Source organism: Mobula hypostoma, chromosome 13, assembly GCF_963921235.1.
Source record: "Mobula hypostoma chromosome 13, sMobHyp1.1, whole genome shotgun sequence".
In the NCBI taxonomy this organism is placed as follows: domain Eukaryota; kingdom Metazoa; phylum Chordata; class Chondrichthyes; order Myliobatiformes; family Myliobatidae; genus Mobula; species Mobula hypostoma.
In genome coordinates this window covers 2,118,299-2,146,210 of record NC_086109.1, presented here as the reverse complement: position 1 = coordinate 2,146,210, position 27,912 = coordinate 2,118,299, and the positions used below count along the sequence as shown (strand labels likewise).

The 27,912-nt window shown below is 44.6% G+C and overlaps 1 protein-coding gene across 1 annotated transcript in view; it reads left to right on the top strand.

The window, feature by feature from the left end:
- Nucleotides 1-268: 268 nt before the first annotated feature.
- The window catches only part of LOC134355361 (uncharacterized), a 45,235-nt gene continuing 17,591 nt past the window's right edge, over nucleotides 269-27,912 (top strand). Inside the window, exons 1-4 of the mRNA XM_063065137.1 lie at nucleotides 269-640; nucleotides 8,799-9,119; nucleotides 10,921-11,223; nucleotides 15,036-15,338. Of these exons, the coding sequence (XP_062921207.1) occupies nucleotides 589-640; nucleotides 8,799-9,119; nucleotides 10,921-11,223; nucleotides 15,036-15,338 (979 nt within the window). The 5' untranslated portion in view covers nucleotides 269-588. The remainder of the gene's footprint in view (nucleotides 641-8,798; nucleotides 9,120-10,920; nucleotides 11,224-15,035; nucleotides 15,339-27,912) is intronic.

Below are 27,912 nucleotides of genomic sequence, written 5' to 3'. Positions count from 1 at the left end.
AGCACCTCTCCTCGGCTCCGAATCCTTCCCATTACCGAATTCCTCAAAGTTACAGGAACAATTTCTTACCCTCCGTCATCAGATTTCTGAATGGTCAAGAATCCAGGCACTCACTATTCCCCCCCCCCCCCGTTTTTCGCGAGTGATTTAATAATTATTGTAATTTATAGTTTTATAACGTATTGCATTGCACTGCTGCCGCAAAACTACAAATTACGCAATGATATTAAACCTGATTCTGATTGTGTGTGTGTAGGTCCGGTCCCTGACCGCGGATTTCCTGCAAACCCGACCGCCACACGGGGCTGGTCCTCAGACTGCTGGACGACGATTGTGGTGGAGTGAGGGTTGAGATAGAAGTGAGGGCAACAAAGCGGGTGGAAATAGTTTGAGGAAACAGTCGGGTAGAGAGATTTAAAAAGTCTGTGGGTAAAGATACAACGGGTCGATGTGTTAAACAGACAAGTGTCGTCTCACAGAATTCCTGACTTTTCTCTTCCGGGAGTGGCGGGCCGGGTGTAACCGGAAGTCCCTTCCTGTTTTTCCCCGAGATTCTCCGAAACTCCAGATCGACAAAACGCCTTCACGATGTGGATGGTCTCGTCCCTGCTATGTGTTGCCGCCTGGGTCGCCCGTGTGGGTAAGGTCAGATTGTGGTGATCGATAGTTATTAGAGAACAGGGAGATCTTCCAGCTTCGCCCTTCTCCCGTGTGTTCAGAGTTCTGTCTCTCCCTGTCCTCTCTTCCTGTGTTCAGAGTTCTGTCTCTCCCTGTCCTCTCTCCCCTGTGTTCAGAGTTCTGTCTCTCCCTGTCCTCTCTCCCGTGTGTTCAGAGTTCTGTCTCTCCCTGTCCTCTCTCCCCTGTGTTCAGAGTTCTGTCTCTCCCTGTCCTCTCTCCCCTGTGTTCAGAGTTCTGTCTCTCCCTGTCCTCTCTCCCCTGTGTTCAGAGTTCTGTCTCTCCCTCATCACTCCCCCCTCTCCTCTCCACACCCCCTCTTCTTCTTCCCCCGTCCCCTATGGTCAGAGCTCTGTTTATCCCGCTCCCTGTTCCCAGTGTTCAGAGCTCTGTCTACCTCTCTTCATAACTCAGAGCCTACCTTTGCCTTTCGCTCTCTCTCCCTTCGTCCATGCAGACAGAAATGATTTCGATCAAACTCTAGAGTTGGAGAGAGGTTTTCCTCATGGTGCAAACGCTGTGAGAATAATTGTGCTGTGGATGTCACAGTGCTTCCTTCCTGATTGTGTTCTGTTGGTCAGGAGGCCAAGCATACAGTTGCAAAGGGAGGTGTTGTGTCTCATTTCTAGGAGTTTGGAGATGATTTTCCTTGGAATTGTGGAATGGAGGATGGATCTGTGTTTGTTAAACAATAGCCTAAGGTAGGTGTCTTTACTACACGTGGAGGCCACTGTGGGGACAGGGTGAAGAATCCCTCTGGATGGTACAAACATTGCTTCTGTGAACTGCAGTGTGGCGGAGAACTCCATGCCACAGTGAGAAGGAGATGATCTGTCCAGCTGGCTGGAGGTGGTTTGTCCAGCTGGCCAGGGAGGCTGTGGGACATGGAGGGGAACCTGCAGGTGGTGGTGTTCTCCTGTACTGCTGCTCTTATCCTTCCTGTTGGGAGAGGTGACAGGTTTGCAAGGTCCTGTCACAGTAGCTTGGGTGTGTGACTACAGTGGATTTTGCAGATTAGCTTTATAAAGATCTTTATTTTTTTGTAATGATAATACCCAAATATTTAAAAGAGTTCACAATTCTAAATGGAATATCCTTATACAGTATATAAAAACAGGAACATTTAAAGGGAACAATTCACTTTTATTTAAATTAAGTTTATATCCTGAAAATTTTCCAAAATCATTTAATAATTCCAAAAGATTAGGAATTGATTCTTCAGGATTCGAGATATAAACCAAAAGATCATCTGCATAAAGAGTAATCTTATGTATGGTCCCATTTATAGAAATACCATCAATATTTTTAGCTTCGTGAATTGTTATAGCCAAAGGCTCCAATGTGAGATTAAATAATAAAGGACTTAATGGACACCCTTGTCGAGTACCTCGTGAAAGGAAAAAAAGGGAGACCTAAGATTATTAGTAATGACAGTAGTGATAGGGTTCTTAGAGATTATTTGAATCCACTTATTAAAATTATTACCAAAGCCAAATCTCTCTAATACATTAAACAAATAAATCCATTCAACTCTATCAAATGCCTAATACATTGATTGTTCTATTTGAAATAGTTCCACATTATATTCAGGGTATTTCATTTTCAAACCAACATGTAATTGCATTTGTTACATTGTTGGCAAGAAGAGCTATTTTTTTGAAGTGGAAAGATACCTCTGCTCCTACACTAATTCAATGGTTTTCCCAAGTAATGTTATGTCTTAGTTTGGAAAAAATTAGAAGTAGAACTTTTGATACCTGATTTGATTTTGAGAGAAGGTGGGGCTCTTTTGCTAAATATTATCATTTAATTTGAATCAATTTACATTGTTTCCTTCCAGTTTTATGTTATATAAATGTGATTTGGCGGTTGTTGTTTTCTTTTTCTTTATATATATATACACACACACACACACACACACACACACACACACACACATATATATATATAAATAAATGATTGAAATGATTGTAAGATGTATTGCTCCGAGAGTTGGTTCCTAATGGGATTTTTCCTCTTTTTTTTTGTTTTATAGTTAGTGGTTTTTTTTAAGTTAGCTGGGGTTCTCTTTTTCCCTTCTTTTTCTTTTATAAAATTGTTTTTTCATTAGCATATACAAGTTTTTTTTCTCTTCAGCTTTATTAATTATGTATTTACTAATTTGTTGAATTTCTGTATTTTATAGCTGTAGAAGATTATATATTAGTAAAAAGATTTAAAAATGAAATGACATATAACGTGAAAAGAATCAGTCTCAACATAGACCCCTGTAGAACATCACCAGTCACTGGCAACCAACCAGAAAAGGCTCCTTTTATCCCCAGTCTTTGCCTCCTGCCAGACAACCATTTCCCTGTAATACTATGGGCTTGTTAAGCAACCTCACGTGTGACACCGTCTGAAATTCCAAGTACACAACAGCGCCCGATTCTTCTTTACTTTTATCTATCCTGCTTATTATTTCTTCAAAGAACTCTTTAACAGATTGTTAGAAATGATTTCCCCTTGAGGAAACCATGCTGACTGCTGCCTATTTTATCATGTCCCTCCAAATACCCCAAAATGACATTCTTAACGATCAACTCAAACATCTTCCCAGCCACTGAGGTCAGACTAACTAGCCCATAATTTCCTTTCTACTACCTCCCTCCCTTCTTGAAGAGTGGAGTGACATTTGCAATTTTCCAGTCCTCCTGAACAATGCCAGAATCTCTTGATTCTTGAAAGATTGTTACCGACATCTTCACAATCCAGGTGACTTACCAATCTTCAAACCTTTCAGTTTCCCAAGAACCTTGTCCTTAGGAATGGCAACTTTATACAGTACAGCTCCCCGACATTCTTGAACTGCCAGCATTCTGCTAGTGTATTCCACAGTAAAGGCTGATGCAAAATAGTTATTCAATTCATCTGCCATTTCCTTGTCAACACATTACTACCTCTCCCGCATTATTTTGCAGTGGTCCAATTTCTACTGGCACCTCACTTTTGCACTTTGAATATCTGAAGAAACTTTTGGTCTTCTTTAATACTATTGGCTGGCTTACATTCATATTCCCTCTTTTCCTTCTTTATGACTTTTTGTTTGCCTTCTGTTAGTTTTTAAAATCTTCGCGATCCACTAACTCCTTATAATTTTTACTTCTTCGTTGGGATGTATATATCCTGCACCTTACGAATTGCTCCAGAAATTCCAGTCATTGCTGCTTTACAATAATCCCTGGTAGCATTCAATTTTGGTCAGCTCCTTTCCCATGCCTCCGTAATTCCCTTTACTCCACTGTGATGACAATACAGCAAACTTCAGCTTCTCTGCTCAAGTCACTTGTCCCGAAGTGTTCCTTTACCTGAAGCCCTCTATTCAATCCTAGTACATTGCACAGCACCCAATCCAGAATAGCTGATCCCCTCGTGGGCCAAAAACAGATCTCATACTTATTCCAGAAACTCCAGCAGCAACTTGATTTTCCCAATCTACCTGCACATTGAAATCCTCCATGACAATTGTAATGCTGCCCTTTTGACATGCATTTTCTGGCTGCTGTTGTACTTTGTCAACAACATCTTTACTTCTGTTTGGGATTCTGTGAATAACTCCCATCACAATCTTTTTACCCTTGTAGTTCCTTAATTCAACCCAAAACGATTTTACACATTCTGATCCTACGTCATCTCTTTCTAATGATTTGATTTCATTTTTTACCAACAGAGCTGCACCACCCCTCTGCCTGTCTGCTTTCCTTTCGATACCTGAACAGCCACACTCTGATTGAGGAACAGTTTCTTCCCGTCCGCCATCAGATTTCTGAACCATGGACCCAGTAACAATACCTTGCTATTCCTCTTTGTCATGGTTTATTGTTTGTCATTTAGTGTAATTGTTGTTTCATGGCAGCCTTGCACTGGACAACAGATTTCACAGCATTGGTCAGTGACAATTAACCGGATTGGTGGCAGATGTTCGATTGAGCAGCTGGTGCACATCACAAATCCTGCTTATGGAACCACTGACACAAGGCAGACAATCTCTAAAGAGGATTAATAATAGTTGGGTGACAAATCTTGTAAAGACACTGCCAAAAGGTGGCAATGGCAAAAAAACTTTAGTAGAAAATTTGTCTAGAGCAATCATGGTCAAGACCATGATCGTCCATGTTAGACGAAACAGAACATAATGAATGAATGAATAAACCTGAATTTGATTCTGACCACAGTGTGCACCACTCTCCACCCGAGGTCTCTCCACAGAGAGACCTTCACTGAGAGTCTCATCTCCCACCAGATGGCACAGCAGATCATCAGGCAGGAATGGTTTGCAGACAAGGATAAGGAATGGTAGAGTCTGTAGGAGCAGACCGTACCAAATCTACTTCCACACACCACAGAATGGTAAAGAGGCGACTCGTGTTTTATTTGGGATCTCTCCTACGGAGAAGGTATGACATGTACAAAAGGTATGGGTTACACCTGAAGCTGAAGGGGACCAATATCTTTTCAGGTCTGTTGTCTGGGAATTAAGCTAATTTGGCAGGGGGATGGGAGCCAGTGATAGCACTGAGGATGGGGAGGTGGGTTTACAAATGGAGGCAGCGAGTAGTGAGACTACTAGCAAGGAGAGGCTGATGACTGGACAAAATTGTAGTTAACAGGTTGAGTTGCAAATCCTGGGAAACTCCAGACCCTGGGCCTCTGTACCTCCATCTGTAGCTGGATCCTCAACTTTCTAACCAGAAGACATAATCTGTGCAGATTGGAAATAACATCTCTACTTCGCTGACAATCAACACTGGCACATCTCAGCGATGCGTGCTTACTGCACACCCATGACCATGTGGCTAGGCACAGCTCAACTGTCATCTATCAATTTGCTGATGATACAACCATTGTTCATCGAAACTCAGGTGGTGATGAGCGGGCGTACAGGAGCGGCTAGTTGAGTGATGTTGCCATAACTAACTTGCACTCAACATGAGTAAGACCAAGGAACTGATTGTGGACTTCAGCAAGGACAAGGCGAGGGAATAAACACTCCTCAGGGAGTGATCACAAGTGAAGGCAGTGAGTAATTTTAAGTTCCTGGGTGTCAATATCACTGAGGACCGAACCTGGACATAAAATATTGACACTGCTATAATGACCAACTCAGGTTGGAGGAACCACCCCTTCTGTTCCGTCTGGGTAGCCGCCAACCTGATGGCATGAACATTGACTTCTCTAACTTCTGCTAATGCCCCACCTCCCCCTCGTACCCCAGCCCTTATTTATTTATTTATTTTTCCTCTTTTTTTTTTGTCCCCCCCCCCCCTCTTTTCTCCCTCTATCTCTCTCACTATAACTCCTTGCCCATCCTCTGGGTACCCCTTCCCCTTTCTTTCTCCCTAGGCCTCCTCTCCCATGATCCTCTCCCTTCGCCAGCCTCTTATCCCTTATGCCAATCACCTGTCCAGCTCTTGGCTCCATCCCTCCCCCTCCTGTCTTCTCCTGTCATTTTCGGATCTCCCCCTCCCCCTCCCACTTTCAAATCTCTTACTAACTCTTCTTTCAGTTAGTCCTGACGAAGGGTCTCGGCCCGAAACGTCAACTGAACCTCTTCCTATAGATGCTGCCTTGCCTGCTGCCTTCACCAGCATTTTTTGTGTGTGTTGCTATAATGAACAACAGCTATATTTCATTAGGAGTTTGAGGATATTTGTTTTGTCTGCGAAAAGAGTTGAAAATTTCTACAGATGTCCCATGGGAAGCTTCGTATACATATTATACATTCTATACATATATTTACTGCAATTTAGTTTCTTTTTCTCTATCATCATGTATCGCATTGTCCTGCTAACTCAAAATTAACAAATTTTACGACCCATGCTGGTGATAATAAACCTGATTCTGATTCTGAATATTGAAACAGCTAAACCGATGGACTTGGAGAGGATGTTTCATATGTGCAGGGTGGGGTGTCTTCGACCACAGGGCACAGCCTCAAAACACAATGATGAGCCTTTGAAACAGAAATGCCCCTCCTCTTCCCTTTCTCCCATTGCCCTCTCTTCTCTCTGATCAGATACCTTCTTCCCCAGCCTGTTTCCTTCAGAAATATAGAAACATAGAAAATAAGTGCAGGAGTAGGACATTCGGCCCTTCGAGCCTGCACCGCCATTCAGTATGATCATGGCTGATCATCCAACTCAAAACCCTGTACCTGCCTTCCCTCCATACCCCCTGATCCCTTTAGCCACAAGGGCCATATCTAACTCCCTCTTAAATATAGGCAATGAACTGGCCTCAACTGTTTCCTGTGGCAGAGAATTCTACAGATTCACCACTCTCTGTGTGAAGATGTTTTTCCTCATCTTGGTCCTAAATGGCTTCCCCTCTATCCTCAAACTGTGACCCCTCGTTCTGGACTTCCCCAACATCGGGAACAATCTTCCTACATCTAGCCTGTCCAATCCCTTTAGAATTTTATACGTTTCAATAAGATCCCCCCTCAATCTTCTAAATTCCAACGAGTACAAGCCTAGTTCATCCAGTCTTTCTTCATATGAAAGACCTGCCATCCCAGGAATCAATCTGGTGAACCTTCTTTGTACTCCCTCTATGGCAAAGATGTCTTTCCTCAGATTAGGGGACCAAAACTGCACACAATACTCCAGGCGTGGTCTCACCAAGGCCTTGTACAACTGCAGTAGAACCTCCCTGCTCCTGTACTCAAATCCTCGTGCTATAAATGCCAGCATACCATTCGCCTTTTTCACCACTTGCTGAATCTGCATGCCCACTTTCAATGACTGGTGTATAATGACACCCAGGTCTCGTTGCACCTCCCCTTTTCCTAATCGGTCACCATTCAGATAATAATCTGTCTTCTTGTTCTTGCCACCAGAGTGGATAACCTCACATTTATCCACATTAAATTGCATCTGCCATGAATTTGCCGACTGACCTAACCTATCCAAGTCATCCTGCATCGTCTTAGCATCCTCCTCACAGCTAACACTGCCACCCAACATCGTGTCATCCGCAGACTTGGAGATGCTGCATTTAATTCCCTCGTCTAAGTCATTAATATATATTGTAAACAACTGGGGTCCCAGCACTGAGCCTTGCGGTACCCCACCAGTCACTGCCTGCCATTCTGGAAGGGTCCCGTTTATTCCCAGTCTTTGCTTCCCGTCTGCCAACCAATTCTCCATCCACATCAATATCTTACCCCCAATACTGTGTGCTTTAAGTTTGCATACTGATCTCCTGTGTGGGACCTTGCCAAAAGCCTTTTGAAAATCCAAATATACCACATCCACTCATGAAGGGTCTCAGCCCAAAACAATGACGATTCACTCTTTTTCCATAGATAGTGCCTGGCCTGTTGAGTTCCTCCAGCATTTTGTGAGTGTTGCTCGGATTTCCAGCATCTGCAGATTTTCTTGTCTTTACCTTTCCCCACCCACCTGACCACCCACCATCTTCCAGCCAGTTCTCCTTCCTCTCCCCCCGCAGAAGGCTAGAACCAAAGATACCACACTTACTAAAAGTTAACAAACAGGTGATAATTCAAATATAAACTCAAAAAGAAAGCTAAAGCAACAAGGAAAAGGACAATTAAAAAACAAAAATTGTAGACCTTAATCCAACAATGTCATGTTAATCCGACAACGTCACTGTGAAGAACCAGTGGTCAGGGTCAGCCGAGAGGACCAGTGCCACGGTCGACCTCTGCAGAAGGACAGGGTGGACGAGCTTCATTCTGTACATGACCTGTGCACTGGGAGTGGGTGAAGGGACAGTGTAGACGGTGATTTCCCGTATTCCCTCATTGTGTTCACTCTCTCCAAACACTACAAACCTTTTCTCCAGACTGGAGCCCATTTGCCATGTCTCTGCCTCCCTGTCATGACCATCGATATCTGGCTGCAGGCTGCAACTCCCTTCCTCAGGGCCGGGTGTGGAGAGTCTTCACTCTGTTCCCCCGGTGGGCTCACTGTGTGATGGAGGAACTGTGTGCCGGGTCTCTCTCAGGGTCAGAAGTCAGATGATGGGCCACATGGCCTGCTCCTGTAACTATGATCCACCCGGCTCTGATTCTACAGTTACTGTATTCACCTGCTGACTGTCTCCTCTTGTCTCCTCAGCTGGGACTGGGGATTCCCCGACCACTGTGAATGGAACACGGGGACAGTCGGTCTCCTTACATCCTGGGATCCCAGTCGGACCGGACGTTGTTGAGCTTGTGTGGAGACGGTTGTCACCCAGGATGAAGATAGTGTCATATTCAAACAAGATCAGTGACTATTACGGATCTGAGGAGTACAAGCGACGGATAACTCTTCATCCCGGGAACTTCAGTCTGGAAATCCGTGATCTGCAGAGAGAGGACACTGGTGATTATGAGGTGACTGTCACAGCAAGTTCAGGAGCACAGATTCAGAACAAAATGCGACTGGATGTGTACGGTGAGTGAGATGCTGCGGAGGGGCCCGGGTTTCATCAGTTCCTGAAGCACCCCAATTAATGATCCTGTGTGTTCCCCTGTTTACTGAACCCCACTGAGTGCCCGTGTCCAGAGCTGGGCTCACGGTCCCAGTGTAGTGAGGTTGAGTCAGTGTGAGTCTGGAGGACACACTCACCACATCCCCGGAGACTGGACCAGAGGCTGTGAAGCATCAAACTGTCAATGGGGAACCTCGTGACTCCGAGGTTGGAGGAGATGAGCAGATGGGGAACAGGGAACGGGAGATAGGCTAATATGGTGGAAGGGACTTGTGGATGGGCTGAACGGTCTATATCTGTTGGTCAGTTAAACAGATCCCTCTGTATCCCCAGGTCAAAGGCCTGGTCTGTCATGTTCAGGGATCCCATTTTCAGAGGCACTGCTTGGTAATTGCCCAGACTGAGGTCTGAGCTCAGCAAGGTGTTTATTCCTCAGCCTTCATGCTGTGCTGTGCTGAGTGAGACCCTGTGTGTTCATTGCACTGAATATAGTGTCCCAGTGAGTGACACAGTACACAGACACAACAGTACACTCACACACAGCAATATGGTTCCTGACTCATTCTCACAGTAATATCACATTCACAATAATCTCACTCAGCAGCGTCTGCCGGAGAAATCTCCTCCACCCCAGGTTTAATGGGTTTGCTTTGCCTCTACCACCACTCCCGGCAGCCCATTTCAGGCTCCCACCACTCTGTGTGTAAAGAAAATCTTGCCCCACACATCTCCTTTGAATTTACCCCTGTCACTGTAAATGCACAATCTCTGGTATTGGACTCCTCTTATTTGATTTTTTTAAAAATTTTATCGAGATACAGAAGGGAATAGTCCCTTCCGGGATTTGAACCACACTGCCCAGCAATCCCCCAATTGTAACCCAGCCTAATCACAGGACAATTTATAATGACCAATTAACCATGCAATTGGTATGTCCTTGGACTGTGGGAGGAAACCAGAGCACACAGGGGAATCCACGTGGACACGGGGAGAATGTACAAACTCCTTACGGGCAGCGGGAATTCAGTCTGGTTCACTGGTACTGTAAAGTGTTGTGCTAAGGACTACCCATTCGTGCCACCCCTGGGAAAAAAATACTATCTGTCTACTTCATCTGTGTCCTTATAAATGTCATAAGCTTGTATCAGCTCTGACACTCAGAGGAAACAGCCCAAATTAGTCCAATGGAATACTCCAGATGTAGCTTGATCAGAGTTTTTAAAGATGTAGCATAACTTCCTGACTTCTGAACACAGTGCCTCGACTGATGAAGACATGCATGTAAAGACCCTCTTGGGCACCCGATCAACATGCAGCCACGTTTCCCCACCCATGTCTGCATCTGATCCATGTCCAATTGCATCTATTGGCGCTCCTCTGCACCATCCACAACACCGACAGTCTGTTGGAGGCCTTTGGCCCATCTAGAGCCTATTCCCCACTCACTGAAATCAGGGTTGGTCTGACCCTGATCTCAGCTCTACTTTCCTGCCTGTTTCCACCCTCTCCCCAAATCCTCTCCAGATCAAAACTCTGACTGAACCTTGAATACAGTGACTCAGCCTCCACAACTCTCTGGGGAAGAAAATTCCATCGATTCCTGAACCTTAGATAAGAGAAATCCTTCCTCATATCTGTCTGAAATTATGGTCCCTTATTCTGAAACTGTGCCCTCGTTTTAGATCATACAGGAGGGGGAAACATCCCCGATTCCTGCTCCAGTCACTGAACTCACCGGCTGACTGCCTCCTCTTGTCTCCTCAGAGTGGATGGGGACCGTGACAAGAGCTTGGGGACAGTTGGTCTCCCTACCTGCTGGGATCACACGTGGGCTGGACGTTTCTCAGGTGGTGTGGAGAAGAGATGGAACCACAATAGCAGAATATCCAAATGGAGTCATTTCTTACTTCGGTCCTGAGGAGTACAAGCGACGGATAACTCTTCATCCTGGGACCTTCAGTCTGGAAATCCGTGATCTACAGATAAAGGACATTGGTTATTATGAGGTGGCTGTTACAGCAAGTTCAGGAACACAGACTCAGAACAAAATGCGACTGGAGGTGTACGGTGAGTGAAGCATTGCAGAGGGGCCCAGGTTTCTTTGGTTCCTCTAACACTTCCAATTAATGGGTGAAGGCAGATCCTGTGTGTTCCCCTGTTTTCTAAACCCCACTGACTGTCCGTGTCCAGAGCTGGGCTCACGGTCCCAGTGTAGTGGGGTTGAGACAGTGTGAGTCTGGAGGACACACTCACCACATCCCCGGAGACTGGACCAGAGGCTGTGAAGCATCGAACTGTCAATGGGGAACCTCGTGACTCCGAGGTTGGAGGAGATGAGCAGGTGGTGTGGGGGAACAGGAGATAGGCCAATCTGGTGGGAGGGGCTGATGACTGGGTCGAACAGTCTATATCTGTGGGTCTTTTCAACAGATCCCTCCGTATCCCCAGGTCAAAGACCTGGTCTTTCATGTTCAGGGATCCCATTTTCAGAAGGCACTGCTTGGTAATTCTCCAGACTGAGGTCTGAGCTCAGCAAGGTGTTTATTCCTCAGCCTTCATGCTGTGCTGTGCTGAGTGAGACCCTGTGTGTTCATTACACTGAATATAGTGTCCCAGTGAGTGACACAGTACACGGACACAGCAGCACACTCACACACACCAATATGGTTCCTGACTCACTCCAACAGTAATATCACATTCACAATAATCTCACTCAGCAACGTTTGTCTGAGAAATCTCCTCCACCCCAGATTTAACGGGTTCCATTGGAGGGAGGAGAACGTCAGAACGTGGGGAATGGAACATCACAGGAACAGTTCCTCAGCTCATGATGTGCTGCCAAACTCATTGCTAATGGAACCCAGTTAAGCTAATCCCTTCTGACTGTTCGTGCTCCATATGCCTTTATTCTCTACACATTCATGTGTGTATGTGACAGCCTCTCAAAAATCTCTCTGGCCTTTGCCTCTATCACCACTCCCGGCAGCCCATTTCAGTCTCCCACCACTCTGTGTGTAAAGACAAATTTGCCCCACACATCTCCTTTGAATTTTTGATCATCTTCACTGTAAATACACCATCTCTGGTGTTAGACAATTTCATTTGTTTTTTTATATTTTATTGAGATACAGCAGGGAATAGTCCCTTCTGGGATTTGAACCACATTGCCCAGCAATCCCCCGGTTGTAACCCAGCCTAATCACAGGATAATTTATAATGACCAATTAACCATCCAATCGGTACGTCTTTGGACTGTGGGAGGAAACCAGAGCACGCAGAGGAATCCCACGTGGACACGGGGAGAATGTACAAACTCCTTACGGGTAGCGGGAATTCAACCTGGTTCACTGGTACTGTAAAGTGTTGTGCTAACCACTACGCTATAGTACAACCCTTGGGGAAAGAATACTGGCTGTCTACTTTATCTGTGTTCTTATAAATGTTAAACACTTGTATCAGGTCTATCCTCAACCTCCAACACTGTGAGGAAACAACCAAAATTTCTCCAACTTTTTCTTCCAGCACATGCCCTGTAGTCCAGGCACCCAGATGGTAAATGTCTGTTCCCTCTCCAAAGCCTCCACGTTGTTCCTTTAACGCGGTGGCTGGAAATGAATGCAACACTCCAGATGTCGCTCAATCAGAGTTTTTAAAGATGTAGCATAACTTCTGGACTTTTGAACTCAGTGCCTCGACTGATGAGGACAAGCATGTAAAGTCCCTTCTTTACCCCCCTGATCAACATGCAGCCACGTTTCCCCACCCATGTCTGCATCTGATCCATGTCCAGTTGCATCTATTCTCTGCACCATCAATCTTTATAGAACATAGAATAGTACAGCACAGTACAGGTCCTTCGGCCCACAATGTTGTGCCGACCCTCAAACCCTGCCCCCCATATAAGCCCCCACCTTAGATTCCTCCATATACCTGTCTAGTAGTCTCTTAAACTTCACGAGTGTATCTGCCTCCACCACTGACTCAGGCAGTGCATTCCACGCACCAACCACTCTCTGAGTAAAAAACCTTCCTCTAATATCCCCCTTGAACTTCCCACGCCTTACCTTAAAGCCATGTCCTCTTGTATTGAGCAGTGGTGCCCTGGGGAAGAGGTGCTGGCTATCCACTCTATCTATTCCTCTTATTATCTTGTACACCTCTATCATGTCTCCTCTCATCCTCCTTCTCTCCAAAGAGTAAAGCCCTAGCTCCCTTAATCTCTGATCATAATGCATACTCTCTAAACCAGGCAGCATCCTGGTAAATCTCCTCTGTACCCTTTCCAATGCTTCCACATCCTTCCTATAGTGAGGTGACTAGAAATGGACACAATACTCCAAGTGTGGCCTAACCAGAGTTTTATAGAGCTGCATCATTACATCGCGACTCTTAAACTCTATCCCTCAACTTATGAAAGCTAACACCCCATAAGCTTTCTTAACTACCCTATCCACCTGTGAGGCAACTTTCAGGGATCTGTGGACATGTACCCCGAGATCCCTTTGCTCCTCCACACTATCAAGTATCCTGCCATTTACTTTGTACTCTGCCTTGGAGTTTGTCCTTCCAAAGTGTACCACCTCACACTTCTCCGGGTTGAACTCCATCTGCCACTTCTCAGCCCACTTCTGCATCCTATCAATGTCTCTCTGCAGTCGTTGACAATCCTCTACACTATCTACAACACCACCAACCTTTGTGTCGTCTGCAAACTTGCCAACCCACCCTTCTACCCCGACATCCAGATCGTTAATAAAAATCATGAAAAGTGGAGGTCCCAGAACTGAACCTTGTGGGACACCACTAGTCACAACCCTCCAATCTGAATGTACTCCCTCCACCACCACCCTCTGCCTTCTGCAGGCAAGCCAATTCTGAATCCACCTGGCCAAACTTCCCTGGATCCCATGCCTTCTAACTTTCTGAATAAGCCTACCGTGTGGAACCTTGTCAAATGCCTTACTAAAATCCATATAGATCACATCCACTGCACTACCCTCATCTATATGCCTGGTCACCTCCTCAAAGAACTCTATCAGGCTTGTTAGACATGATCTGCCCTCATCTACAGGATTGTTAGACACGATCTGCCCTTATCTCATCTACAAACATCCTAACCCTCCCATCTGTATTTCTATCCAAGGAACAGTGAGTGGCCTTTCACCCACCTCAAGCCGACTCCCCGCTCACTGAATTCGGGGTTGGTCTGACCCTGATCTCAGCTCCACTTCCCTGCGTCTTTCAAAGGTTCAGAGTTTCAATTTAATGACAGAGAAATGTATACAATATACATCCTGAAATTCCTTTTCTTCGCAAAACATCCACAAAAACAAAGTGCCCCAAAGAATGAACGACAGTTAAATGTGAGAACCGCTAAGATCCCCCCCCCTCCAGCTCCCCCTTCCAGCGTGTAAGCGGTGGCGAGCAACAACCCCCCCATCCCCGACCGCTCATCAGATTAAAATGCATTAGAGAACCAGTAAATAAAACCCAAGCTGGGTCCACAGAAACATGTCATTACCAAGATGTAGTGATATCTAATTCCCAGTAAACACTCTCAATTTAACCCATGCAATTCCAGCATACAGATGCCAGGTAATGATGTTTAAAGGTATCACTACCCTCAGAACTATATCCCTCTCAGCTTTGAATACAGTGACTCAGCACCTCTCTGGGGGAGAAAATTCCATAGGTTCCTGATCCTTGGAGAGGGGAAATCATTCCTCATCTCTCTCAGAAATTATGGTCTCTTATTCTAAAACTGTGCCCTTGTTCTAGATCCCACAAGAGGGGGAAACACCCTCCCAACACCCCCCTCACTCTGATTCCTGCTCCAGTCACGGAGCTCACCTGCTGACTGCCTCCTCTTTTCTCCTCAGAATGGATGGTGACTGTGAAAGGAGCTCGGGGAGAGACGGTCGCCTTACCTGCTGGGATCAATGTCGGGCCGGGCGTTTCTCAGGTGGTGTGGAGCTCAAAAGGAACCAGAAAAGCCGAATACAGAAGTGGAAACATTTCCTGCTTCGGTCCTGAGGAGTACAAGCGACGGATAGCTCTTCATCCTGGGGACTTCAGTCTGGAAATCCGTGATCTACAGAGAGAGGATGCCGGTGATTATGATGTGGAAATTGCTGTGGGTTCTGGAGCTGAACTTAAGGCGAGAGTGCGACTGGAAGTGAACGGTGAGTGAGACACAGCGAGGGGCCTGGGTTTTACCAGTTCCTGAAACATCCTAATTAATGGGTGACGGGAGATCCTGGCCATTCCACTCTTTACTGAACCCCACTGCCTGATTGTCCGTGTCCAAGACATTCATTCTTGGGGGTAGAGGTGGAGAGTTTGGGAGGGTTTGTTGGAGTAGCCTGTCTGAGTATCTGCAGTGACATTGACAGGTACACACAGCGGCCACTGTGTACCCCAGTGGTGGAGCTGAAATTCCCCCAGACGATAAGATAATTGCCGTCGTCGATGGAGATGAAAAGAGTGGTCTCCTTGCAAAAGAATCATGGTTGCATCACCCTGATCTACAGAGGGGTTTGTATCCCGGGAGTCTCCCCAGTCCCTTCTCTTCGGGACGGTGTCCTCCTTTGGACTGTGGCCATGACAGGGGAAGAAGGCGGCACCCTCCCGTATTCAACTCCCCCCACACAGTGTGGTCCTTGGCACCCTGAAGGAGCCAACTTCCCCACCACGTGGTTCCTGCACCTCAGGGCAACCTCCACCTGGGAGGAAGGTCACCTCCTTCTCCTTCATTGAGGGATGCAGAGATTCCATCAAAGGTGAAGTATCCACCTCTATCCCTTCTTCCTCCTGTCCAGCTCCCCCAAGTCTCAGAGCAGGTGGTCTCTCTGAGATCAGCCCAGGGTTGAGGACAGGACCGGACCTGAGAAAACCACATTGTCAGGGGATGCCAATGATGTACCTGTACAGGAACAGCTCGCACAGAGATCCACATAGTTCTGTGGCACAGGTCTTCAGTACCACACCTGGGTGAGGTCTGGTCCCATAGCTGTTGCTGTATCCAGTACACCGCTATCACAGGGAATGAACTGAATTGTCTGGAGACTGGTTTCTGTGATGGGGGATCTCAGGAGGAAGCTGAGGGAGATCATCCACTCAGCACTTCTGTCTGAACATGGATGTGAATGATCAGCCTTATCTCTGGCACTCACACGCTGGGTCGCACCGTCAGTGAGGGAGGGGATGTTTATAGAGACTCCACCTCCCATCAGCTGTTGTCCATGACGAGATGTAAGGGGACTGTGGAGCTTTAATCTGATCCATGGGGTGTGAGATCTGTCAGGTCTGTCTCCTGCAGCAGACTGCGAATGAGCTCACATGTCATCACATGTTACGTGACTACTGTTTCGTTTACTGTGAGTGTCACTTTAAAAAGGCTGGATGAGGTGGGGCTATGACGTCAGTATAACAAGCTGTGATGGACCGCTAGGATATTGAGTAGTAAGAAGAGAGAGAGAGAGCGAGGAAGCTTTGGACCACAAGCTGCCAGCAGGGTCTGGCTGTAAAATGGGTAAAGTCTGATACTTTCCCATGCCCAAAGGATTGGGTTGATCAACACATTGGATGTGTGATCCATATGTGGATTTTTGTTGGAGTATCCTGTGGCAACCACTTTTGTTGACCCTTACCTGGATTCGGGTGTGTTATGTGGTAACCACTTGTGCTGAAGGACATTCTGTGACCGTCACCTTGTGATATTTCAACGAGGATTTCGGAATGACTTGACGGATAAGATCTTCAGTGACTGTTACTTCATTTACCCAGCGTGAAAACTGTGGAACTTTTCGTGATTGCCTCCTCTCTACATTTTAACGTGGTTACAAATCTCTCCCATAATTTATTCCGTGGATTATTGGACCTTTTCTAGTTTGCCATCTTAAGACTTTAAGAACTATTCCTAAGCTTGACAGTTTGGGAGCCACACACACATATAACACTTTTAACTTCTGTTTATTTTGTTTAATCTCTTATATTTTTGAGTAGATACTAATAAAGATAGTGGTTTTAACATTGAAACCTGACTCCATTTGCGATCTATTGCTGCTGGTATGTAACAAAAATTGGGGGTTCAGCTGCAATTTGAACAAAATTGGAGCTTATTGATTGATTGATTATCGATCTGATTGATTACTTTCCTTTTGATTGACTTGTGTGTGGAAGCCAGCAGCAATGGATATTGAGGGATTTCTGGCATTGACAACCCCTGAGGCATTAGGGGAAGCCTAAAAGGATGACTTGTTGGCCATTGTTAAAAAGCTGGGAATTGTTTAGGTAAAATCATTCATGAAAAAGGTAGAGATTCAGAGGAGAATAGCAGAGTACTATTTTTCTTCGAGGGAGTTTAAAGAGGAGGTGTTAGAAAGGTTTCCTGAAAGTAAACCAGATCAGTTACAGCTGGAAGAAATGAAGTTAGAGAGACTTAAATTAGAGGACAGGGAAAGACAAAGACAGTTTGAAGCTGCGGAAGCAGAAAAACAAAGGAGGTTGTAATGATGCAGCTCTATAAAACTCTGGTTAGGCCACACTTGGAGTACTGTGTCCAGTTCTGGTCACCTCACTATAGGAAGGATGTGGAAGCATTGGAAAGGGTACAGAGGAGATTTACCATGCTGCTGCCTGGTTTAGAAAGTATGCATTATGATCAGAGATTAAGGGAGCTAGGGCTTTACTCTTTGGAGAGAAGGAGGATGAGAGGAGACATGATAGAGGTGTACAAGATAATAACAGGAATAGATAGAGTGGATAGCCAGCGCCTCTTCCCCAGGGCACCACTGCTGAATACAAGAGGACATGGCTTTAAGGTAAGGGGTGGGAAGTTCAAGGGGGATATTAGAGGAAGGTTTTTTACTCAGAGAGTGGTTGGTGCGTGGAATGCACTGCCTGAGTCAGTGGTGGAGGCAGATACACTAGTGAAGTTTAAGAGACTACTAGACAAGTATATGGAGGAATCTAAGGTGGGGGCTTATATGAGAGGCAGGGTTTGAGGGTCGGCACAACATTGTGGGCCAAAGGGCCTGTACTGTGCTGTACTATTCTATGTTCTATGTTTGAGCTAGCGAGGTCAGAGAAGCTACTGCTGGGGGGTCTAGCATTTGACACTGGTGATAGGTTTGTTGCCAGTTAGGAAGGAAGTTAAATTGGTCCACCCATTTGATGGGGCTGAGGTTGATAAATACTTCTGTTACAGAGTGTAATTAAGGGTAATGCTCAGCAGGCTTACTCTGCCCTATCAGTTGAAGATGCAGCTAATTATGAGACAGTAAAGCAGGCTGTGCTTAAAGCTTAGGAGCTGGTTCCAGAAGCCTACAGGCAAAGGTTTAGGAATTTGAAGAAATCTGTGAACCAGACTCATGTGGAATTTGCTGATGAGAAGTCTGTTTGTTTTGAACGGTTGTGCACATCTAAAAGTGTGGATGGTGATTTCGGCAAACTGAAAGAGTTAGTTTTAATTGAAGAATTTCAAAGGTGCGTCCATAATGACATAAAGACATATTTAGATGAGAAGGATGCGGCCACTTGGCAAGAATCTGCTAAATTAGTCAGATGAGTTTGCTCTATCCCACAAGTTTAAATTTACCCTGAGTAAGACCTTCCAAAAGAGTAGCATGGATAGTCAGGGTAAACCAGAAATTAAATCTGGGACTAGTGACAAAGGTAAGGATGAAGGGAAGCAGTTAAAGGAGAGGCGTTCTGGTCCTATTTGTCACTACTGCAGGAAAGCTGGTCATGTTATGGCTAACTGTTTCCTCCTAAAGAAGAAGAAGGAAAAGGAGGCAGTTCCAGATGCCTGTGTTCAATATGTTGAAACACCTGTAAACCCACAGAGTTCCAGACCTTCTGATGAAGCTCTGACAGGGGCTGAGATGTCTGACCCGGTTAGGAAAGAATTCATTCCTTTTGTGTCAGTGGGGTTTGCTTCAGTGAATGAGGGGTCAACCGTGGTACCAGTGAAAATTCTTCGAGATACGGGGGCTTCTCAGTCACTCTTGTTAGACAGTGTTCTAGTCCAGCGGTCCCCAACCACTGGGCCGTGGACCGGTACCGGGCCACAAAGCATGTGCTACCGGGCCGCAAGGAAACGAATTGATTTGGCGATATGAGTCAGCTGCACCTTTCCTCATTCCCTGTCACGCACTGTTGACCTTGAACGCATGCGAGGTCCTTACCCGCGTATCATCCATGTCAGTGCGGGAAGGAGATCAACTCCTCGAGCTTGCAAATGACGGCGGGCTGAAAAATATGTTTGACATAACGTCTCTGCCGGCATTCTGGATCAAAGTCAAGGCTAAATAGCCTGAGATAGCCATGAAAGCACTGAAAACATTGCTTCCATTTCCAACATATCTCTGCAATGAATGTAACAAAAACTAAATTGTGGAATAGACTGGACATAAGGAACCCCCTTCGAGTATCCTTGTCTCCCATCACCCCTCGATAGGACCGTCTTGTTGCAGGGAAACAAGCCCAGGGCTCCCACTGATTTAGCGATATTGGTGTGTTGCAATGATTTTATATGTTCATACAGGGAAAATATGTGCTGTGTGTTTAATATCCAAACGTTACTTGAAATGTTATGATGCTATTGACTTATAAGTGACTTATATAACCATATAACAATCACAGCACGGAAACAAGCAATCTCGGCCCTTTTAGTCCGTGCCGAACGTTTACTCTCACCTAGTCCTGCACTCAGCCCATAACCGTCCATTCCTTTCCTGTCCATATACCTATCCAATTTTTCTTTTAATGATAATAACGAACCTGCCTCTACCACTTCTACTGGAAGTTTGTTCAACACTTACTTCAAGCTCCCCTGTCCTCCCCTGATAATTGACTTATCACTATATTCATGTGAGGAAAATATGCGGTGTGTGTTTAATATTAAATTTGTTAGGTAAACCCTTTTAGAAATGAAATTGAGTGTATTAGCCACTTATCACCTGTATTTCGATCATGATTAACGCCCCCCACGAACAGAATCGCCAAAAACGATTTGTAGAAAAAAAAGGGCACGTACACGCATGCGCCCACAGGTGCCCGAGCCAGGCTTCATGGTCATTGTAGTCTTTCTCGGGGTAAACACAACATATTTGACTGCTATTCTTGTCCGTTGGCAACCATCTCCTCCCCCCGTTGGCCGGTCCGCAGTGCTTAAAAGGTTGGGAACCCCGTTCTAAAGTTTGGTGATGAGACTGCCACTGGTGAGGTAAATCTTATTCAAGGCATTGGGGGTGACACTGTTTCTGTACCTCTGCACAAGGTAATTTTGAAGTCAGAGTTAGTTTCAGGACCTGTTAAGATAGGACTATGACCCAGTTTACAGTGACAGGTGTTTCTGTGTTGTTAGGGAATGACCTAGCTGATGGCAAAGTTGTCCCTGCTGTGCAGCTGACAATTAAGCCAATCACTGATGATCCAACGATAGATTCTAACATTTATCCCTCGTGTGCAGTAACTCGAGCTAGGGCAAAGAAACTTGCAAATGCAGATGATCCTGTGCAGCATGGTTCCGCTGCTCATGATAGCCCAAACAGGCACTCAGATTTTGGTGACTTGTCAGCGAATTTCCTGCCTTCATTGTTTGACCAAGATTCTTGTATTAGGTCTGACTATAAAGATTTGTCTCTGTCCAGAAAGGATTTATAGCAGAACAGAACAGAGACCCTGAGATTGCAACCTTGAGGAGAAAAAGCTCTCTCAGGTGATGAGGTTGAGAAAGTGCCAGTAGGATATTATATCAAGGATGGGGTGTTAATGAGGAAGTGGAGACCACCTGATATATTTGCAAGTGAGGAACGGGCAATTGTTTACCAGGTTGTAGTTCCTGAAGTCTATAGGAATTAGATTTTAACTTGGCCCCATAATATGCCCTTGGGTGGCCATCTAGGTGTGAATAAAACTGTGGACAAGGTTTTGAAACAATTCTTCTGGCCTAGTTTGAGGAAAGATGTTGTGACATTTTGTCGAACTTGTCATAGTGGGCAGGTTGTGGCTAAACCTAATCAGGTTACCCCAGTGGCCCCACTGAAGCCTATTCCTGCATTTGGTGATCCCTTTTCTAAAGTTATTGTGGATTGTGTTGGCCCATTGCCAAAGAGTAAAGCTGGCCATCAGTATTTGTTAACCATCATGTGTACAGCATCTAGATTTCCAGAAGCAATACCTCTTAGGAATATAAAAGCTCAAACTGTGTCAAAGGCTCTCATAAAGTTTTTCACTTTATTTTGTATGCCTAAAGAAATCCAGTTTGATCAAGGAAGTAATTTTATGTCAGGATTATTTCAGCAGGTAGTTTATGAACTGGGAGCCAAACAAACTGCGTCGTCTGCGTACCATCCAGAATCCCAAGGGGCCTTAGAAAGATTCCATTCTACCCTCAAAACCACAATTAAGGCATCCTGTATTGAAAATGAGAAGGATTGGGATGAGGAAGTTTACTTGCTTTTATTTGCAGTAAGGGACCTTTGAACTTGTGTTTGGGCACCGGGTCCAAGGACCTTTGGCTTTATTAAAAGAACAGTGGATTAACAATAAACTGCATATTAATTTGCTAAACTACGTTTTAAAATTCAAGGGCATATTGCAAAGGGCTTGCAACTTAGAAAAGGAAAATTTAAAATCAGCCCAGGAAGGAATAAAAACTTGGTATGATAAGGGAGCCAAATTGAGGTCATTCCAGGCAGGAGATAAAGTCCTTGTGTTGTTCCCAGTCCAGACAAACCCTCTGCAAGCCAGGTTTCATGGTCCCTATGAGATTGTGTCTAAAGTCAATGTGGTGGATTATGTAGTCAAAACACCAGATAGACAAAGGCCAATGCAGCTTTGTCACATAAACATGCTTAAGCTGTATCATCAGAAACAGACAGAAGCTGTGACTGTTGTTGTCAATAACAATGAATCTAACCTCTCTGGGAACTTATTAGCTGATCCATCTGAGGCCTATTTTAAACCAAACATTATTTCTGCCAGACTGACGAATTTGACTGTTTTGGAAATTCTTGATGAGAAATTGGCTCATGTATAACCACAGCAGCGGCAGCAAATGAAGCAGTTGATCATGAAATTTAGGGACTTGTTCCCTAATGTCCCAAAAAGAACCACAGTAGCTTCACATGATGTAGCTGTCGGGGATACCAAACCTATAAAACAACATCCATATTGCATGAATATTGAAAAATGTAGAGTTGCTGAACAAGAAATTGAGTATATGTTAGAAAATAGTATTATTAAGCATTCTACTTCATGTTGGATCTCAGCTTGTGTTATGGTACCTAAAGCAGATGGTAGTATCAGGTTTTGCACAGATTACAGAAAGGTGAATGCTATAATAAAAACAGGTGCTTATCCCATCCCTAGAGTGAATGATTGTGTGGACAAGGTTGGAAAGGCTAAGTTTCTTACAAAGATCGATCTGTTAAAAGGATATTGGTGTGTTCCATGAACGGAGAGAGGTAGGAAAATTACTGCATTTCTAATGCCTTCTGGGTTGTATGAATACAATGTTCTGCCATTTGGAATGAAAAATGCTCCAAGAACATTCCAGGGAATGATTAATTCTGTAATTCAAAGGATGCCTATATTGATGATTTGGTCACAGGGAATGACACATGGGAAACCCATATCTCTGCAGTGGAAAAGCTGTTTGACAGGCTCTCAAAGGCCAAACGTACACTTAACTTAGCTAAGAGTGAATTTAGCCATGCCACTGTGACCTATCTTGGTTATGTTGTAGGTCAGGGCAGGCTGGCTCCTGTTCAGGCAAAAGTTCAGGCAATTTCTGAGGTTCCCATTCCAACTGGTAAAATAGCTCTCAGAAGATTGTTGGCAACAAACAACAGGAATTCTGCAGATGCTGGAAATTCAAGCAACACACATCAAAGTTGCTGGTGAACGCAGCAGGCCAGGCAGCATCTCTAGGAAGAGGTGCAGTCGACGTTTCAGGCCGAGACCCTTCGTCAGGACTAATTGAAGGAAGAGCTAGTAAGAGATCTCCCCCTCTCCCTCCAACTTTCAAATCCCTTACTCACTCTTCCTTCAGTTAGTCACCTCTTCCTACAGATGCTGCCTGGCCTGCTGTGTTCACCAGCAACTTTGATGTGGGAAGATTGTTGGGACTGGTTGGATATTATTGCCAGTTCTGTAAAAACGTTGCTGTTATTGCTCTCCCATTGACTAACCTCCTGAAGAAGAGTGAAAAGTTTGTTTGGACAGAGCCTTGTCAGGAGGCATTTGATAAATTGAAAGCCATCTTCTGTCACCAACCTGTGCTCAGGTCAGCTGACTTTGCAAAGCCATTCTCCATAGCTGTGGATGCCAGTGATGAAGCTGCAGGAGCAGTGTTACTACGAAGGATGATTATGATGATGTTGACCATCCTGTGGCTTACCTTTCAAAGAAATTCAATGAGCATCAAATACATTACTCCACAATAGAGAAGGAATTATTATCACTTATTTTGGCATTGTGGCATTTTGATGTGTATGTTTACCCAGCTCAGAAACCACTTGTGGTTTATACAGATCATAATCCATTGGTGTTTTTGAGTAAGGTGAAAAACAAAACTAGAAGGTTGTTAAATTGGAGTTTGATTTTGCAGGAGTATGATCTCTTGATAACTGACATTAAAGGCAAGGATAATATAATGGCCGATTGTCTTTCCAGATGTTAAGCTTGCTATATATTTTTTTTAATAGTGGAGTTGAATTTACTATTTGTATACGGTTCTGCAATATGTTGTATTAGTCTGTAGTATTCTATATGGTAGCCTTATATGTATTGTTTTAAATATTGCAGTTTGCAGGTAAAATTTTACTCTTACAGATCAAAATTCTCCTTTTTGGTGGGAGGTGTTACGTGACCACTGTTTCGTTTACTGTGAGTGTCACCTTAACACACCAGGATCAGGTGGGACTATGATGTCAGTATAACAAGTTGCCATGGATCACTGGAATTTTCAGTAGTAAGAAGAGAGAGGGAGAGAGAGAGCGAGGAAGCTTTGGACCACAAGCTGCCAACAGGGGCTTGCTGTAAAATGGGTAGAGTCTGATACTTTCCCATGCCCAAAGGATTGGGTTGATCAACACATTGGATGTGTGATCCATATGTGGATTTTTGTCGGAGTATCCTGTGGCAACCACTTTTGTTGACCCTTACCTGGATTCGGGTGTGTTATGTGGTAACCACTTGTGCTGAAGGACATTCTGTGACCGTCACCTTGTGATATTTCTATGAGCATTTCGGAATGACTCGACTGATAAGATCTTCGGCGACTGTTACTTCATTTACCCAGCGTGAAAACTGTGGAACTTTTCGTGATTGCCTCCTCTCTACATTTTAACGTGGTTACAAATCTCTCCCATAATTTATTCCGTGGATTATTGGACCTTTTCTAGTTTGCCATCTTAAGATTTAAGAACTATTCCTAAGCTTGACAGTTTGGGAGCTACACACACATATAACACTGTTAACTTCTGTTTATTTTGTTTAATCTCTTATATTTTTGAGTAGATACTAATAAAGATAGTGGTTTTAAAAGATAGGGGTTCAGGCGCAATTTGAACAAAATTGGAGCCTCCTGATTGATTGATTATTGATCTGATTGGTTACTTCCCTTTTGATTAAGTTGTGTTTGGAAACCAGCAGCAATGGATATTGAGGGATTTCTGGCATTGACAACCCCTGAGGCATTAGGGGAAGCCTAAAAGGATGACTTGTTGGCCATTGCTAAAAAGCTGGGATTTGTTATGGTAAATAGTCTATGAAAAAGATGGAGATTCAGAGGAGAATAGCAGAGTACTATATTTCTTCAAGGGAGTTTAAAGAGGAGGTGTTAGAAAGGTTTCCTGAAAGTAAACCAGATCAGTTACAGCTGGAAGAAATGAAGTTAGATCTTCGGCGACTGTTACTTCATTTACCCAGTGTGAAAACTGTGGAACTTTTCGTGATTGCCCCCTCGCTACATTTTAACCTGGTTACACATCTCTCCCATCATTTATTCCGTGGGTTATTGGACCATTTCTATTTTGACATGTTAAGATTTTAAGAACAATTCCTAAGCTTGACAGTTTGGGAGCCACACACGTATAACACTGTTAACTTCTGTTTATTTCATTTAATCTCTTATATTTTTGAGTAGATACTAATAAAGATAATGGTTTTAACATTAAAACCTGACTCCATTTGTGATCTGTTGCTGCTGGTACGTAACACCCTGTGTTACAGCTTCACCAGCTGGCAGCTCACCATTTTGAGGTTCTCCTGGTTCTGCTCCCAGAAGGTCCCTCTGAAACCCTCATCAAAATGTGTTTGGTGCCCTCAGTGTTACTGGGCCCAGAACTGATCCTGGTGCTCCCAGTGTGGTCTAATCCAGGGATTTGCTTTTGGGAGTGTGTGAAATAGTCAGAGAGGGGACTGATGGAAATGGGTGCGTGAGAGAGGTGATTGAAAAGGGGACTGACAGCAATGGGTATATGACAGGTGATTGGAAAGGGGACTGACGGTAATGGGTGTGTGTGAGAGACGTGATTGGAAAGGGGACTGACGGTAATGGGTGTGTGTGAGAGACGTGATTGGAAAGGGGACTGACGGTAATGGGTGTGAGAGGTGATTGGAAAGGAGACTGATGGTAATGGGTGTGTGAGAGAGGTTTGGAAAGGGGACTGACGTAATGGAAGTGTTTGAGAGGTTTGGAAAGGGGACTGACGTAATGGGTGTGTGTGAGAGGTGATTGGAAAGGGGACTGACGGTAATAGGTGTGTGAGAGGTTTGGAAAGGGGCTGACGTTAATGGGTGTGTGTGTGAGACGTTTGGAAAGGGGACTGGTGGTAATGTATAAAGTATAAAAAATTGTACTCTGTGAAGAAACCAGAAGCCCAAGAGAAGATGTACAGAGACTCCTTACAGAATGGTGGTGGAATTGAACTCTGAACAGCAGACGCACCCAAGGTGTTACAGTGGCAGTGTGTGAATCTGACTTGCAAAGGCAATGAACTGAACTCCACCCAAACCAGGTTCTGGTCTGAGCTCAACACTGGCCAGGTGGAGGCCACTGAGACAGGAGGTGTGTGCCTGTTGTACATATAGATGGTCAGTCAGACCCTGCTCCTCTTCCAGATCTCCAGGTGAAGGTGCTGAGTCAGGAAGAACATTTCACCAGATGTCCACAAAGTCCAAGGAGCCGACCAGTTCCCTCAACTTCTTCACAGATGTCTGGCCACAATGGAGACTGGAGCTATCCCCCTTTGGGGGTATAGTTGAAATTTTCCCTGATGATGATGCACTTGCTATGGTTGATAGATTCATTCCAAAATCTTGTGACCCTCTGAGTGAAGAAGTTTCCCTTCATTTTTGCCTTAAACTTCTAACCTTTCAACCTTAACCAATGATCTCTGGTGGGAGTCCTACCCAACGTCAGTGGAAAAAGCCTTTGTATTTACCCTATTATACCCTCATAATTTTGTATACCTTTATAAATCTCCTCCCAATTGTCTACATTCTAAAGAAAACAGTTGTGATCTATTCAATCTTCCCTTATAACCCAGGTCCTCCCAACCCAGCAACAGCCTTGTAAATTTTTTCTTCACTCTTTCAACCCTGTTTACATCCTTCCTGGAGGTAGGTGACCAAAACTCCGCACAATGCTCCAAATTAGGCCTCACCGATGTCTTATACAACTTCGTCATAACATCTCATCTTATGAAGGCCAATGTGCCAAAAGCTTTCTTTATGACCCCATTTGTCTGTGATGTCATTTTCAATGAATTATGTATCTGTATTCCCAGATCCCTTTGTTCTACCACAGTCCTCAGTGCCCTACATTCACTGCGTAAGGCCTGCTCTGGTTGGTCCTACTGAAATGCCAAACCTCGTACTTGTCTGCCTTAAGTTCCATCTGCCATTTTTGGGTCCATTTTTCCAGCTGATACAGATCACTTTGCAATCCATGATATCTTTCCTCACTGTCCACTACACCCCCAAACTGTGTCATCCACAAATTTGCTGATCTAGTTATCCACATGATTATTTAGATCATTGATACAGATGGCAAACAACGAAGGACCCAGCATTGACACCACTAGGACACCACTAGTTACAGGCCTGCAGTCCAAGAGGCAACCCTCTACTACCACTTTCTGGCTTCTTCCACAAAACCAATGTCTAATCCAATTTACTCTCTCATCCTGAATGCCAAGCAACAGAACCTTCTTGACCAGACTCCCATGTGGGACCTTGTCAGATGGCTTTCTAAAATCTATGTAGACAACATCCACTACTGTGTCTTCATCCACTTTCTTGGTAACTTCCTCGATAAAAACTTTACAAGATTAATTAGACATGACCTGCCACGTACAAAGCCTTGCTGACTATCCTTAATCAGTCTAAATTTATCCAATTACTGATATATCTGATCCCTCAGAGCCTTTTTTAAACAGTGAGACACCATTGGCTATCCTCCAATCCTTTGGTACCACTCCTATAGTTAAGGGTGATTTAAATATCTCTGATCGGCCCCTGGAAATTTCTGCACTTGGCTTCCACAGGATCCGAGGGAACACCTTGTCAGGTGCTGTGGATTTATCCACGCTGATTTGTCTCAGGGTGGCAAACACCTCCTGCTCTGTAATCTGTGGAGGATCCATGAAGTTGCCCCTATGGCTCACTTCTGTAGACTCTGTATCCACCCCCTGAGTAAATACAGATGCAAAGAATGCATTTCCCATCTCCCCATCTGTTCTG